The sequence below is a fragment of the Ascaphus truei genome, chromosome 18, assembly GCF_040206685.1.
Source record: "Ascaphus truei isolate aAscTru1 chromosome 18, aAscTru1.hap1, whole genome shotgun sequence".
Taxonomy (NCBI): domain Eukaryota; kingdom Metazoa; phylum Chordata; class Amphibia; order Anura; family Ascaphidae; genus Ascaphus; species Ascaphus truei.
Genome location: NC_134500.1, coordinates 29,569,431 through 29,584,544, shown reverse-complemented (window position 1 = coordinate 29,584,544; position 15,114 = coordinate 29,569,431). Strand labels below are relative to the sequence as shown.

General features: G+C 45.1%; 1 protein-coding gene across 6 annotated transcripts in view; it reads left to right on the top strand.

Annotated features, from left to right (window-relative positions):
- The window catches only part of LOC142469100 (tropomyosin alpha-1 chain), a 38,849-nt gene extending 24,843 nt beyond the window's left edge, over positions 1-14,006 (top strand). For 3 of the 6 annotated variants that reach the window (XM_075576010.1, XM_075576008.1, XM_075576012.1), the window contains 4 exons: positions 1,201-1,263; positions 1,651-1,720; positions 2,627-2,705; positions 7,568-7,735. In XM_075576010.1, the coding sequence (XP_075432125.1) occupies positions 1,201-1,263; positions 1,651-1,720; positions 2,627-2,705; positions 7,568-7,571 (216 nt within the window). In that variant the 3' untranslated portion in view covers positions 7,572-7,735. Of the gene's footprint in view, positions 1-1,200; positions 1,264-1,650; positions 1,721-2,626; positions 2,706-7,567; positions 7,736-12,463 lie in introns of those variants that run through there. The other 3 variants (XM_075576011.1, XM_075576009.1, XM_075576013.1) reach the window with 1 other exon arrangement.
- The last annotated feature ends 1,108 nt before the right edge of the window (positions 14,007-15,114 follow it).

Below are 15,114 nucleotides of genomic sequence, written 5' to 3'. Positions count from 1 at the left end.
TATGGTGTATTGTATAATCTCCCTGTATCTTGCACCAACACGGGCAGGCTGGCATTCTTGCGCCAAATTCTCCTGCGCAGTGGGCTGTGCGGTTCTGATTCCATTTCTTCTCTACATGGTGACGGGTCTCTGTTCTCTCTTATAATATCTCTGTTGCCTGTGTTCCTGTTTCATCGCTTCAGCGAAGTCCCATGGGGGGGTCTGTCTTGGGAATTTGTGATCTTTGCTGCTTCTCTTCTGGGACCCAGAATGCTCTCTCGCCTATTAACCCTTTCTGCTGCCAACCTCTGAAGGGGTTATGGTGGCCATATTAACGTTTCGCATACGTATTCTGCATTAACAAGATCCTGTTGTCTTCTGACCAGCTCTTTGTTTCTTGGCTGGGGCTGACAATATTACCAAGTAATGTGTTGCAAGCCTCTCCAGTCGGACAGGTGTTCAAGTTATCCCTGCTTCAGCACAGGTGGCTTAGTTGGAGACTGAGCCACCTGTGCTGAAGTAGGGATATCCTTACCCTGGTCTGGTGAGGGGGGGGGGAGGGGTGCAGTGTTGAGGACCAGAGTTGAGAATCCCTTAGCTAGACACTAAATAGTCCCACATATGTTTAGATTTAAATGACCATTTCATGTTGCCCTCCTTGGGATTTGAACCTGTGACCTTCAGTCTCGAACAGGTTGACCTGTGGAAGGTCACAATGTGTCTTAAGAGAGCGTGGGGGTTTATGTTGCAGTTAGCCAATCAAATGGCTGGACTGGCTGTCACAGCCCCTTCCCTGCATCCTTACTGGACAGACCCATTAAACATGGCTCTGCCATTGGGGGTAGTTTGTCCTACAAGAGACTGACCAATGTCGCACCCGGACCCCTTTCTTGCACACTAGACTGCTCCCATGTTGACAAGTGACTACTCCATCTATCGCCCCCGCTGACCCTCTCTCTCCTATCGCCCCCGCTGACCCTCTCTCTCCTATCGCCCCCGCTGACCCTCTCTCTCCTATCGCCCCCGCTGACCCTCTCTCTCCTATCGCCCCCGCTGACCCTCTCTCTCCTATCGCCCCCGCTGACCCTCTCTCTCCTATCGCCCCCGCTGACCCTCTCTCTCCTATCGCCCCCGCTGACCCTCTCTCTCCTATCGCCCCCGCTGACCCTCTCTCTCCTATCGCCCCCGCTGACCCTCTCTCTCCTATCGTTCTCATTACAGTATTCTCAGAAGGAAGACAAATATGAAGAGGAGATAAAGGTCCTTACAGACAAACTGAAGGAGGTCAGTAGCTCCGCTCTCGAAGCCATGGGGTTACCGGTCACTTCCTTTTTAAAACGCTGAATGGGTTAATGAGGGGTTGGGTTTGACCCTTGAAAGTGTGAAGTCCTACACCTGTTGACATGGCAGCGGGCTAATATAATGGGGGGGAGGGGGTTAGTGCGTCCGTGATTTTTTTTTTTTAATAGGGGGTGCCGCGCCCCAATGAGTGCCAGGTGGGTGTGTGTGTGGGGGGGCGGGGGTGTGTGTGGGGTTTCTGGAAGTAATAGGGCAAGATGTGGGTTTGATCAAACATCCGAAAGTGAATCCCAGTACTGCCGCATCGGAGGTAGGTCCTACAAACCCTACAAACGTGTACGTGACCCCGTTTTCCCCCCTTCTCTGTCCCAGGCTGAAACCCGCGCGGAGTTTGCAGAGAGGACAGTAGCCAAGTTAGAAAAGAGTATTGATGACTTGGAAGGTACGCATTTCCCCCGTTATCCCCAATATACTATTGACCCTTTTTTTGTTTTAAGCAGCATTTTTTTTTTCTCCATACACATTATCTAAATGTATCCTAAAACACAGAATAACAAACACAAACGTTACATTTCCCCTGCAAAGCGGCAAAGTCTGAATTACACTTATCTATTTAAATACTTTATTCATCTGCAGGGTTGAAACATACATTTTATTCTACTTTTTAAACTGGCTTCTTGTATTCTGACTGCCCATTAATTATTATTATTAGGTGGTATTTATTATGTATTAATGATTATAATTACTATTAATGGGTATTTATTAATGGGTGATTATTATTATTATTATTATTATTATTATTCGGTATTAATAGATGCACAAAGCAACCGTTTCAAACTACATAGTGTCAAATTTAGAAGTCCCAACGTGGATAAGCCGCTTGCTGCTGGGTAACACGACTCCTGATGTTGTGGCAGTTGTGTTGATTTGGGGAGTGTGGGAATAACCGGCAGGAGGTGCCGTGTGAACGCTGTACTACCGGCTTTGGGCCTCAGATCAATTTGAAGGTCAAAGTATTTTTTGGGGGAGCGGTGCGAGTTAAGGAGCTGCACTTTTATTAAGATGCCCTAATTTGCTCACCCGTCCCAGTATAAATGCTGCCGCCTTTATTTTCTGACATTATTCATGCCTTCTCTCCTGCTAATCCATCTTTTTTGTTTTTGTTCTTCCTTTTTATATCTGTATATTATTTGCTCTCTGGGCTCGGGCTCCTCACCGCTTCTCCACGCTCTCCGTTTCTTCACCCTGTTCCTGGATGGTGGCTTTCATCTCCCTGGTTCCTCTCCATTCCCCTCCCTCCTCTTCCCCCCTCCTCCATGCTGTCTCCCCTTCCACCCCCCCCGCGCAGACGAGCTGTATGCTCAGAAATTGAAGTACAAAGCGATCAGCGAAGAGCTGGATCACGCTCTCAACGACATGACCTCCATGTAATTGCTTCTCCACGTGCCTGCTTGCTTCTGTACCCTCTCCTTAATAAACTCACGTCTCGCCCTCACACCTCCCCTATTTATTTCCTCCACTCACCTTCGGTTTCCGCCGCCTTTCTCACGCCGCTTTACCTCTGTTTGAACAATTGGCAACTGAATTTTCTACGCGTCGCGCAAATCCGATTTTTAGTTTCTACCGTTGGCAGAAAAGGGAGAATACCTCAAATTTCTTATTTATAATTATTAATCCTCCCAATAAGGACTCTGCCTTTCCTTGGCAGAAAAGGGATAATACCCAAAATGTAGTATTAATTATTTTTATTATTGTCCTCCCTATAAGGACAAACTTTCCTAGCCAGAAAGGGGATAATACTGAATGAATTATTATTAAACTCCTCCCCTATAAGGACATGCTTTTCATTGGCTGAAATAATTTAAGAGTCGAAATGACCAAGTCGAATATTTGGCCGTCTTTTGACCCCCTCCCTCTGCCAACAACTAATTCAAAGTGATCCCCCCCAACAAAGTGCTAAATTCTTAAAAAAAAAAAAAAAAAAAAAAAAAAACAATTCAGAATAAACTCTCAGAAATAGTTATTTTCCATCGGGGGAAAAAAGCCAATATGCTCAACAGACGTAAACTCTGCTTCTTATATTATTTTGTTCCATTATTTCCGTTTGCTTTATTTTATATTTTTGTGTGTATATAAACCTCCTCCCTCACTGTGCACTAATGTTACACATCCAAGCTTATTTTACTTCTGGGGATACTTTGTTACCAATGGCTCCTTCCAAAATAATGTGGGTTTTATCCAAGTAATTCTACGCTGAAGTTGTTCTCGCCGTTTCCACGGTCTGATCCTAGCACGCCACTATTATCTGTTAATATCCGCTACGTCCGGGGTGGTCAGCTGCAGTCCCCAAGGGCCACACACTGGTCATGTCTTGGGAATATCCCTGCGTCGGCACAGGTGGCTCCGTTGAAGATTGAGCCACCTGTGCTGAAGCGGGGATATCCTTAATACCTGACCTGTTGGTGGCACTTGAGGACAGCAGTTGACACCCCCCCCCCCCCACTTGAAGTGCACTTGAAATGGATAAAAGGATTTATTTAACACGCGTCTGTCCTATTCAGCGACCTTTCTCTGTAAAAGGACCGACATGTCTCTTCAAATCCTTCTGTTCATTCTAAGTACCTGTGTCACCTTCACACTGATTCTCCATCAGTGCGCTCAGTCCAAATTACTAGAGGGGTGCGTGACTGCGGCACTATGTATAGGTTATACTGTACATGTATATCACACTTCTATATATTCACATGTGCATATATTAAACACACCCATATATTTATATTCACATGTGCATATATTAAACACACCTATATATTTATATTCACATGTGCATATATTAAACACACCTATATATTTATATTCACATGTGCATATATTAAACACACCTATATATTTATATTCACATGTGCATATATTAAACACACCTATATATTTATATTCACATGTGCATATATTAAACACACCTATATATTTATATTCACATGTGCATATATTAAACCCACTATACACTTGTGTGTACAGGCGGTCCTCGTTAACCATCGTTCCATTTACAACGAATGGCATATCCAACGCTTTACAATGCAACGCTGTGGGCCGTTATCCGGCGCCTGAATGCGTTATCCGACGCTCACCGCCACTGGTTAACATGGGACTCACTTTACAGCGGTTTCACCATCCAACGCCACTTCCAGAACGGATTCCGTTGGATAACTGAGGACCGCCTGTATATAGTAAACACTCTTATACACGTGCATATGAATAATATACAGGCGTGTTTTTATACTTTTGAATATGAATAATATATAGAACATGCCATATATTATTCATATGCACATATATTAAACGCTCCTATATATTCATAGTCACGTGTATATTAAACACGCCTATATAATATGTACGTGCATATATTGAGCACGCCTATATATTCATATGCACATGTATCAACCATATTCATACCTATAAAAAAATTTGGGTATATAAAAACACCTATATATTATAATTCACATTCCTATATGGCACTGAACATTTGTGGCCATCTTGAATTTGACACCATTGGCACAGCAGTACTGCTTTATGGCAGCGCTGGACTAACTCATGACCATCCCAGAGACCGTAAAGCAATGTGCTGTGAATCCCGGAAAGGGTATCGGGCAACGCTGCTTTATGGCAACGTGTGTTTCTCTGAATGCCCCGTCCACTGATTGCGTGACAGTGCAGCACTCTGCTTTACGGCAACGCCAGCGATGTATGCACAGTGGCTGTGCTCTATGGCAACACGTGCAGTCGTGTGGCACTGATTCATCTGTCGCTTAGGCTGTAAAGCAAACTGCTGCAAAGCACAAGAGGGAGCAAGTCACGACACCGTTACTTTATGGCGTGCTTTGCAGCTCTCTGCTTTATGACCTAGCTGGAGGAACGTGGCCACCATTATTACCCTGCTTTATGGCGGCATGGGACGTGACAATCAGTCTCTCAGGCGTTGCTGTAAAGCAAGGTGCTGCAAAGCACCCGCCATTTGCCAGCCGGTTCATATTGATGCATTAACACAGAACCTTGTAGGGTTTGTAGGATCGTGTAAGGCCTGTTCTATGGGATTGGCAGATGCCCTAAAGCATTTGGTTGGAGCCATTGGTGCATGTGTTTTATATATAGGCTTTCCTTTACCCCAGCCGGGGTTTATCACACAGGCCAACTAATTACCTGAATCCTCCTATGCCCTGTATATGCCAACACCGGTATGGATGTCACCACCGGTATGGATGTCACCGCGCTGACCCCGAACATAACGGGCAGTGATGTCATGGGCGGCTCATTTAACCCTTTCCCTGCAATTGCGCTTTCTAATAACAGGAAAATTCCCTTCATTGGCCCAAGGAGCCGTCCCGGGGATTCGAACTGGGGTCTCCTGCTTAATATACTAGGATGTCTGTGCTAAGCCACGCCTCCTCCCTTAAAGGGGCAGTCACAGCTATTCTGTCAGTTTGGAAGCGGTTCAGTAAACACTGGATAAAAATATATATAGATATAGATATATATATGACACTTCAGCCTTTCCACTACTAGGAGACCAGGGAGCTTCCTGTTGGGGGAGGGGGTTTGTAGCTTTGGCATTAATGCGGGTCACATCCTAGTGGTAAGGAGCCTTAATGACCATTTTAGGGAGAGTGATGCACCCAGCCATAAATGAGAACACACGGATGGTACTCCCAAACGAGTCATACTTGACGGCTTTCAAAATGAGTCGTGTTCCGGGTTGGCACAAAATGGCCGCCGGGGGAACTTCTTGGAGTGCTTCCTAAGGCCGAGTTCAGGGTGGCTGCTACGAGACGTGCGCACGTCCGTCGCAATTTCGGGTTCAGTGGGAATGTTCCACCGGCGGCAAAGTGCAGCGTTGACGCTGCTACATTTTGCTGCTACAACCGAAATGATATTTCGGGCTACAGTCGCGTCACGTGAGCTGGTTCAGCGAAGCAGCTCCGTGACACGTTCGCCACGCCCACCTCCACGCCGCGACCCAACTCCTGCAGCCAAGGCACAGATCGCTGGGCTGCAGGAGCACGCGGGGGAGGGGCGCACTGACGCAGGCGTCCGTAGCAGCCACCCTGAACTCGGCCTAACGCTCTTCTCCGCTGCAGGAAGTAGGAACATATTAAAGGGGGGGAGACAGGAAGTGGCCCTCATGGAAAAGGAGCCACACCCCCTGGTCTCGATGAGGGAGCCACTATAGAGCAGTACAGTGTGTTCATTCCATGTACAGCAGGAGGTCTCCGCTAAGACGCTCATTGGCTATTTCCAGTAGACTGCCGGGCAGTGGCCATTAAATGCCCGCTGGAAACTTAGTGCCCGTCATAAGGGCTGTCTCCTGGTGAGCAGAGGTACTCGACATCACTATATACTTGCTGCTGCTCTGCGGGTACCACTGCCCGCATAAATGGAGGCGTGACGGCCAAGATTTGTATCTCGGTGGTGGCGCTGCGCCTGCCTCTTTGAAGTGGGTGAAATCCCAGTGCCTGCTCCCTCGGGCATGTCCAGAATTAGAATGCGAGCTCTTCAGCCGAAGATACCCCCCCCCCCCCCCCTCACTAAAAAAAAAATCCTCCCCGGAGAAGGCAGTGCCGCAGTGTAAATTGGTGTGGAGTATGACCGTACACTGTGCTACGTTTGAGATTAAATTAAAATGTTACATTTGCGCCCCTAATGTTAATGCCCCTTAACCCTGGGAGGGAGGGGTTGGGTGTGGTCTGACTATAGGTGTGAGAATATATTTAAGACTCAATTGCCGTTCACACTTATATTCTCTCCCCCCCCTCCAAGTAAGGGGTCCCCAGAGCTGAACGCATCCATTTCATCCCCTGCTCCCCGAGACACCGCTATCTCGCTGCTTTCAAGGTTCCGCATCACACGGCCAATAGGAAGCTGCAAGGGATGATGTCCCGGCTTCCTATTGGCTGGTGCCGCTGCTGCCAACCGCCAGTTTAGGGGCGAGTACCTCTAAGAGCAGCGGACCCCCAGAGCTGAAATCTGAAGCGGACCCCCAAGAGGTAGTAACGCCCCGTCCGGGAATCGGAAGTCTAAAACCATACTCTGCCCCATCCTACCATGTGGCATGGCCAGCGCAGCACGTTCCCTCCCCCTAACCGCCAAGGGGTTAACGCATCCTAAAAGCCCCTATAAACCTGGGGGTGCTGCATGCTAGAGATCTTTCTCCCCCCCCCCACCCCCTGCTGCACCATTCAAATCATGGCTTTTTATTTTGAATAATTTTATTTATCTTTTTATTTTCTCTGTGCAGATAACTTGTTTCTCTCCTCTCCCCCGGGGCTGGATATCCATCTCTCTGAGCTGTCCTGTTACCCGCTCTCCTGGCAAATCTTACATCCTGTCCCTTTTTCCTCCTGCATTAAGCCGCCTCACTTTCTCACCTGCAAACACTGTAAAATAAACTGGAAAAACACCTGTATTTTCTCTACTTTTCTGCCTTTTATTTATTGGGTACCTTTTTTTAAAGGGGAAAAAAAAAATCTTTAATAAAACCTCAAATCTTTACTTTTACTGCTTTTTGTAGGACGTTTCTCTGAATGTGTGTATAACTGCTGCTTGCGGATGGGTTGCCGGCTCTGTAGTTTCTTCACCCAGCTTGATGTAGCAGGCTAAAATGTTAGGGGGTACCCTTAAGAATAGAAGGAAGCTAAAATAAGACATTTCCAATTCTTCATGTATTGAAATAGCCTTTTAAGAAAGCTCTTTAGATGTATACTTGATTTCTTCCCCCCCCCTCACCCCCCCCCAATTCTTCTATTTCCATGTTGCTTTTTAACATCACTTTTGGATCAGGAAGTGCAAAACCAGCAACCCATTCAGGTGTAGCTTTTTTTTTTTTATTGGTTAAAACCAGGTTATTGCTTTAAAAGAATATTTGTAATTCTGAGACATCTTTGTTCTCACTTTTAACAGGGCCTTTAAATGGGGGAGGGGTTGCTTTGTCCTCTGTGCACCATTTAACAAAGGGGCCGTGATAAGGGAGAGATAATCCTCGCTTTCCAAACTGTTGAAATTCACAAAGTATTCATTTAAAAAAAAAAAAAAAAAAATTTAAGACCTACAAACCCACTGCTGACCAGTTACAGATCGCTTTGGTCCGTGAGTCACCCCCACAAACACCCATTATCTGTTTGAACGCCCCGATTTTATCACCAGCCAGGAATGTGAAGGCTTCTGCTGCTGGCATTCCTGCGCTGGCCGTGCCCCGTGCAGCCGGGGCTGTCTGATCAATGCCGCTGTAACCAGATGTTCTCCCTCCTTCTTCGGGGAATATCTCCCACCGCACAGTGTTAACCCCATCACGCAGTGGGGGGCATGGCTGATGGGTGAAATACAGACCTGTTTGTTGTATGGTGCTGGCGGTGTGCGTGGCGCTGCACATACGCTTTAGTAGTCACTGCCCTGTAGAGTTTACAAGCTAATTGTGGGGCCTGAGGCCCAGGGATTAATAACCCTTTGAAGTTGGTTCATACTCTTTTTTTTATTTTGTGCTTCCCGCTTTTAATCCTCTTCGGTAGTTTTAATGGGAAGAGCATGGGGATGTGTAGAGATCTGTTCGGGGGCACAAAACCTCGATCTAATTTTTATCATTTGTGTAAAAAATAAAAATCTATATTTGTCGCTGGAGGCGGCCATCTTTTATGTTGGTGAGGCTGCAGTGCCTTGAGATTGACGCCAGGCCCTTGTGCTTTTTAGAGGTGCTCACTTTTTTTTTTTGGTGGTAGAAGAAGGACATTTTTGAAATCTTGACTTAAGAGCCGGAGAGGAGCAGAGCATTTTAGGAAGCGCCCTCCCACCGCCCCAAAAACACAAAATGCAGAAGCCGCAGCTTAAAGTTGTACTTTAGGATGTGAGATGAGCTGCGTGGGGGAAGAGACCTGGGAGTCATTTTTGGTCTTTTATCTAAGGGCGGAGAGCAAAGTGTACTAATGGCAGTGACATGGTTAAGCTGTCACATTTAGGTGACTTCCGTTTTACCCATCTCACACCCTATATGTATTAAAGTTATTCTAGAAACACGGGGAGCTGAGACTTGGGAGGGGGCTGATATTTATTTATTTATTTCCCCCTCCGGCTGCTCCCTTGTCTATCACTGAGCAACAAGAGTTTGCACAGGCAAAGCCCCTCCCCCTCCCCTTATCTGTATTGTCTCTGATCTGGACTGGGTCTGATGCAGGTAAAATAACACATAGTTAACATTTCCTCCCCCCCCTTCCCCCAAATTCAGAGGCCCCCCAAATAAATGCAATTTTGGAATGTAGCTATCAAAGGAACCAAAGAGGGCAAGTCTTTGTAAAGAATTTCCAATGTGCTTCCTTAAATCTACTCGTGCTAATAGCAAAGAATTTGGCGGCTACGTAGGGGCTGCAGCTATTTTATATAAATTTTTATTTTATTTTAATATGGACTTTCTTGCTAATGAAAGATTTGGGCGACAAATGAACAAGTGAGTAGATGCAAGGGTTTCGGGAGGGGGGGGTTGGTGGTTTCTGCTTCTTTACGTTGTCGCTAATCTCTTCCGTCTTTCTCTTTCTCTCTCGCTTGCTGACTGCAGACCGTCTCTACCAGCAGCTTGAACAGAATAGGCTACTGGGAGTTGAGCTGCGTGTTGCCCTCAATGAGAACTAAGCTTGTCCTGTCTCAGGCGACGCAGGTTGTTGGTGCTGCTAAAATCTGTTTATTTTATCCAAGGTTATCACTGGTATTTAGCAGAACTACTGGTCATGTCAACGCGCTTATTTTGAGCCTGATTTTTACTATTATTTTTGGCATTGGCAACATTTTATTCTCAAAACGCCATTATCCTGGGGCAGAGCATGCCGATCTCCCAGGTTCTGCTACTTTTGCCTTGATGTCCCATTTAAGGGGGATACAGCTGTCTTCCAAAAGTGGGTTTTTTTTTTTTTTTTTTGTTTTTTTAACCTTGGGTAATTGGGTCAAATTTATCAATATGATTTAGATAGAAAGTGTTTGTAAAAACAAAATAAACCAATACTCCCCTCCCAAACCAACATTTAAAAGTTACACATCTATATATTTACACACTGTTCCCAAAAAAAAATTCATGAAACAATGGTGAAGTTTCAGTTCCACTAAAGAACCTTTCTCAAGATTGAACTGAAACCTCTCTGTTCCTCCAGGACAATGTATGTAACCCCCTATACATGACAGAAGTGTAATGAGCCGGTGACCTTGGAAGGTGCACGTTTACCCTTCACCGTGTTGCATGGTCTTTCCAGATGTGTTTGGGCAATAGGTTTTTCCCCTACAGCTGCCAATTCTCTCTGACCTTTATCAAGGGCGCAGAAAGTCCAGGCAGGGACAAACTGATTAGAAGGGTGGAAATGCAGTCTTTAACTCCTAGAGTGCCACCTCCCCCTTATGTCTTGCTTTTCTAATAGGGGGGTTGATGCATTTTTATTTTGGGGTGCAATATGAAGCCATCGGTGTCCTAGTCTCTGCCCCATGCAAACCCTTCCAGTTCTCCTGTAATTCCCCAGGCGCATTGCAAAGCTAACTGTTGGGGGGGCTAGTTTTGGGAAAAAAATTTGGGGGGGAGGGGTAAAGGTGGGTTCCTTTAATGCGCATCCTTTTACGAATCCTATGGTCGTGCATTGGCTTGTACAGAGATTTTTACCTTCACGTTCGTCTCGCAGTAAGTGGAGTTTTTATTTTTTACCTGGTCGGGAACGTTTTCACCTGCATCCTCTTAGAAAGGTATTGTATAGCGTGGCATGTCCTAAAATGCTTGTATTTCATATTTAACCCAGAGATTTGTCATCTTCTAATGCTCAGACTTTTTAGATGTGTCCAGATGTTGCGGTGAAAATAACCGTTTTTATTTTATTTAAGCATGTATTGCTCAGATTAAATGCCGGGGTGAAATTCATCAATGAGAAAAATGTATATTTATATTCCAGCTGCATAAAATGCATTTATGGTTTTTCAGACTGCGATGCACAAGATAAAAACCATGTGGGTTGTCCAATCTTTCAACCTGTGAATCCAGATTAATCCTCAATGACTACTTGAAAGAGGAACAACTTTTTATATTCTAACCTAAAACTGTGCTTCCCACCCAACTGGGGGTATGTGAGGCGTCTCCATGGGGTTCACCAAAAAACAATCCATGCTGGTGGATCCCATGCAGTATAGGGGGGGGTCCTGAGCCCGTGTGGGGACTGCACACTTGGTAAGACCCCAAACTGCACCTTGGCATGGGGATTTAGCTGTCACTTACAGCAGGATCTTCCCACAATGCTTTGCATCTACAGCAGCAAGGCATCGTGGGGTGTGACTTTGGAAGCTCCCACAGTGAGTGACAGCTAGTCCCCGAGGGGCAGTTTGGGGTCTTATTAAGAAGCAGGTGTTCCCCACGAGCTCCGGACCCTGGGATCAGACGCCCGTTTGTGGAAATCCGATCACGACCAACAGAATTGATGCATTTCACCCATTAAATTTGGTGATCTAAAACCGTGTGTTACTAACGGACTTTGAGTTCATACGTCAGTCACGCCGTTTCCTTTGTCCAGCTGGACTGGGGTATTAGAATATAACCCACACATTGCATTGAATATAAATGAATCCATTTTGACCCCTCTACACAAGCGGCTGTACAGATTTGCTTTGAAGTGGGTGTGTAGAGGGCCTGTGTTTTTGGGTAGCCGAGGACTAACTTCACTTTAACACAGTTTTTAAAAAGGATGTGAATATGTAATAATCAAATGTAGTTTTCCTATAACGGTCTCTTCCCAGGGTGGCCATCGTTAACGTCTACCATTTTATCACGGTAGTAATACTTTATGGCAACACGTAACATTAGATGACGAGATGGATATGGGTAGCTTTGGGGATGGGTGGGTTTGGGTAGATTTAGAGATGGGTATATTTGGGGATGGAGATTTTGAGAAGGATATAGATAGGTATATTTGGGTATCAGTATATGCATGGATACATGGGTATATTTGGATATAGTTCTGTTCTTTGTTTTTTTTATTAAGGATACGGTATTAATTGGACTTGACTGCTTTATTCCCTCGGCAAAGGGATGTGACTTAACGTGCCTGCGTGTTAGCATGTAGAAAGCGTGTGTCTCCGCCCCCCCAGCTCCTTGCTCACCTGTCCACCTTTCTTGCTCCCATCACAGAGAAAGTGGCTCATGCGAAGGAGGAGAACTTAAACATGCACCAGATGCTGGATCAGACGCTCCTGGAACTCAACAACATGTAACACAAACAACCCTGGCCTCGTGGAACTGTGATACCCTGGTTTTCTAAACGCCTGCTTGCCATAACGCCCCCTTTAAATGCAACTTTCTTCGGGGGGGGGGGGGGGGGGGGGGTCTTTTTTTAAATAAATAAATGTGCGGCCTGACGGATGAACACGTCTTTTTGTCAACGGAATCGATCTGGGGGGTGGTGAATGAGTTAGCCATGGTATGACGTGCCAATGTCCAAATTATAAGGACGACTCTAAACCAGCGTCCAAAAAATAGGGGCACCCATTTTTCTTAATTTATTTTGGTTAATTCCCCGTGGGCTTTATGGAAAAAAAATATATAAATATATATACATTATATGTCCTTACGATATCATCTTGTTTGTGTTTTTCCCCTCTGGCTTTTAAAAAGTAACGGTTGCTTTTCCCCACCATCTTCTCAAACCCTCACCACCATGCATTCTCATTCTGAAACCTTTTATTCTATGGGTTCTTGACTTTTGGGGCTGTGTTTGCGTCCTCCATGTTCTCCCTTCCATGCCTGCCACCCTAGAATTTTAATATGACGACTAACCGTTTGGCATTTCATGGAGGAAATTATTCCAAACCTAAGCATTGAATGCTGTTGGTTTTTGAACCATGTCGTCAGCTTTGGTAGCAATGTAGTTATTTAATTTTTTTTTTATATAGAATCTTTCCTTGGCTTAACTGTTGGTGACGTAGAATTGAATCATACAGGGGAACTTCTGGTGGGAGGAAGATTGAGAAACTGTTGGAATAGTGAAAATAAACATTTCATCCTTAATGTGACGTGTAGACAAATTCTCTCAATGTTTTAGAAAGAAAAGACAAACACGGATTTTTTTTTTTTTTTTAAATATTTTTTTTTTAAAGCAGAGGATAAAACCAAGACGGACTTGGACAGAATCGCCCACACTCGATCCAGTAGATCTGGGGAATAAGCCATTGAAATTTACATACGATTTTATGCAACTTAACAGTTGTTGGCGAAAAAAAAACTAGATTTGCTTCTTCTAGGTTAAAAATCCTGTGGGTTTTTTTTTTTAATGAAGATTGATCTAGTTACAGGACATTTCAGAACACTGGCTACTGAGGGTTACCTAGGATAATTTCCCCCTCCTGTTACCCCCAAAGTTTACAACTTTGTTCCAGTTTTTTGGGGGGTGTTTGTCTTCTGGTCAAAGCATTCCACGTTTTTGTTTTTTTTCCTTTGTTCCATTCCCTTGTTTTTAAATCCAAAGCAAACGGTTGGTGTATTCCAGAATAATTTAAATTGGGGAGGGTTAAGAGTGTATCGGTGCGGAGATCAGTTTATCGACGCCTCACTTTTCGTTTCTTTATATATATGTATTTCAATTTTTTTTTTTTTTGTTTTTTTTTTACACGTTTTAGATGTCGGCCAAATATGTCAAACCTTGTAATATGAAATAAAATGCACACTTGAAATTTTCTATACTCTGGTGTATTCTTATTATTAATATAGGGGTTTTTGGTGTCCGAAACACCTCCCAGCTGCTCATTTTCGGGAAGCCAATAAATCGGAACATGACAATGCCCTGGCAGATGAGAACCACGCGGATATTCTCTCTCCCCCCCCCCCCCCCCCCCGTGTCCCTACACGCTGTGAGACCGCAGACCCTATTAGATCTTTTGGCTATCTTTCATATTTAGGGTTCACCCCTTTTTTTTTTTGGTCTATCCCAAGCTTGTTGTGATACCTCTACCACCTCTGCTGGGAGGCTGTTCCATGAATCCACCACTCTTTTCATGAAGGTCTTCGTCACCTCTCCCCCTGAGCCTCCCAGCATCAGGGTGACCTTGTTCTAGCTCTTCTCTCTGAAAATATGCTTCCCTCTTGTCCTTTGAAACCCTCATGTGGCAGTTTCGCTCTCATATCCCTTCTCTACTCTAAGCTTCACATATTAACCCTTTTTATATGTGACAGGGGACTTATCCCTGTATTTAAATGATGCTGCCTCTAGTACTACGTAGAAATCCAGCAGCTAGTCCATTATCCAGTCTCCACCTGGCTAATCGGAGCTGTAAAAAAGCCTCCTGTGGGAAACTGCTAGGAGGACTCGGCACAGACACACTGTGCTGACACAGAGCAGAGAGGCCTGCACAAAGACTCCTTGGCACATAACGGTGCTGACACAGTGAGGAGTCTTGAAATACACACCAGGACACTGTGTTGCCAACAGACTTTGGGAGCAGCAGGACTGAAACGCCTGCATCTGGAGACGCCGGACCAGCACTGTCAGATAAAACTTTCTTATATATTGCTCCCTGATAAGTTATGTTTTGGACTGGGAACTGGCCTAACCAGCCAGTCAGATAGTTAAGCACCCAAAGTGGAGTAGGTGTTTCTGTGCTTTGCCTTAAACTGCTATTTAAGGGACAGGCTAAATAAAGCCATGTTATAATTTCATCAAATCGGTCTCCATTAATGTACCTCTGCACACATCTTGCACCTTGTTTCTCACATCCCACTCCCTTCTGCAAATATTAACCCTTTATATAGATGTGACAGTGTCTCTCATATCTCCCCCCCCGCCCCCA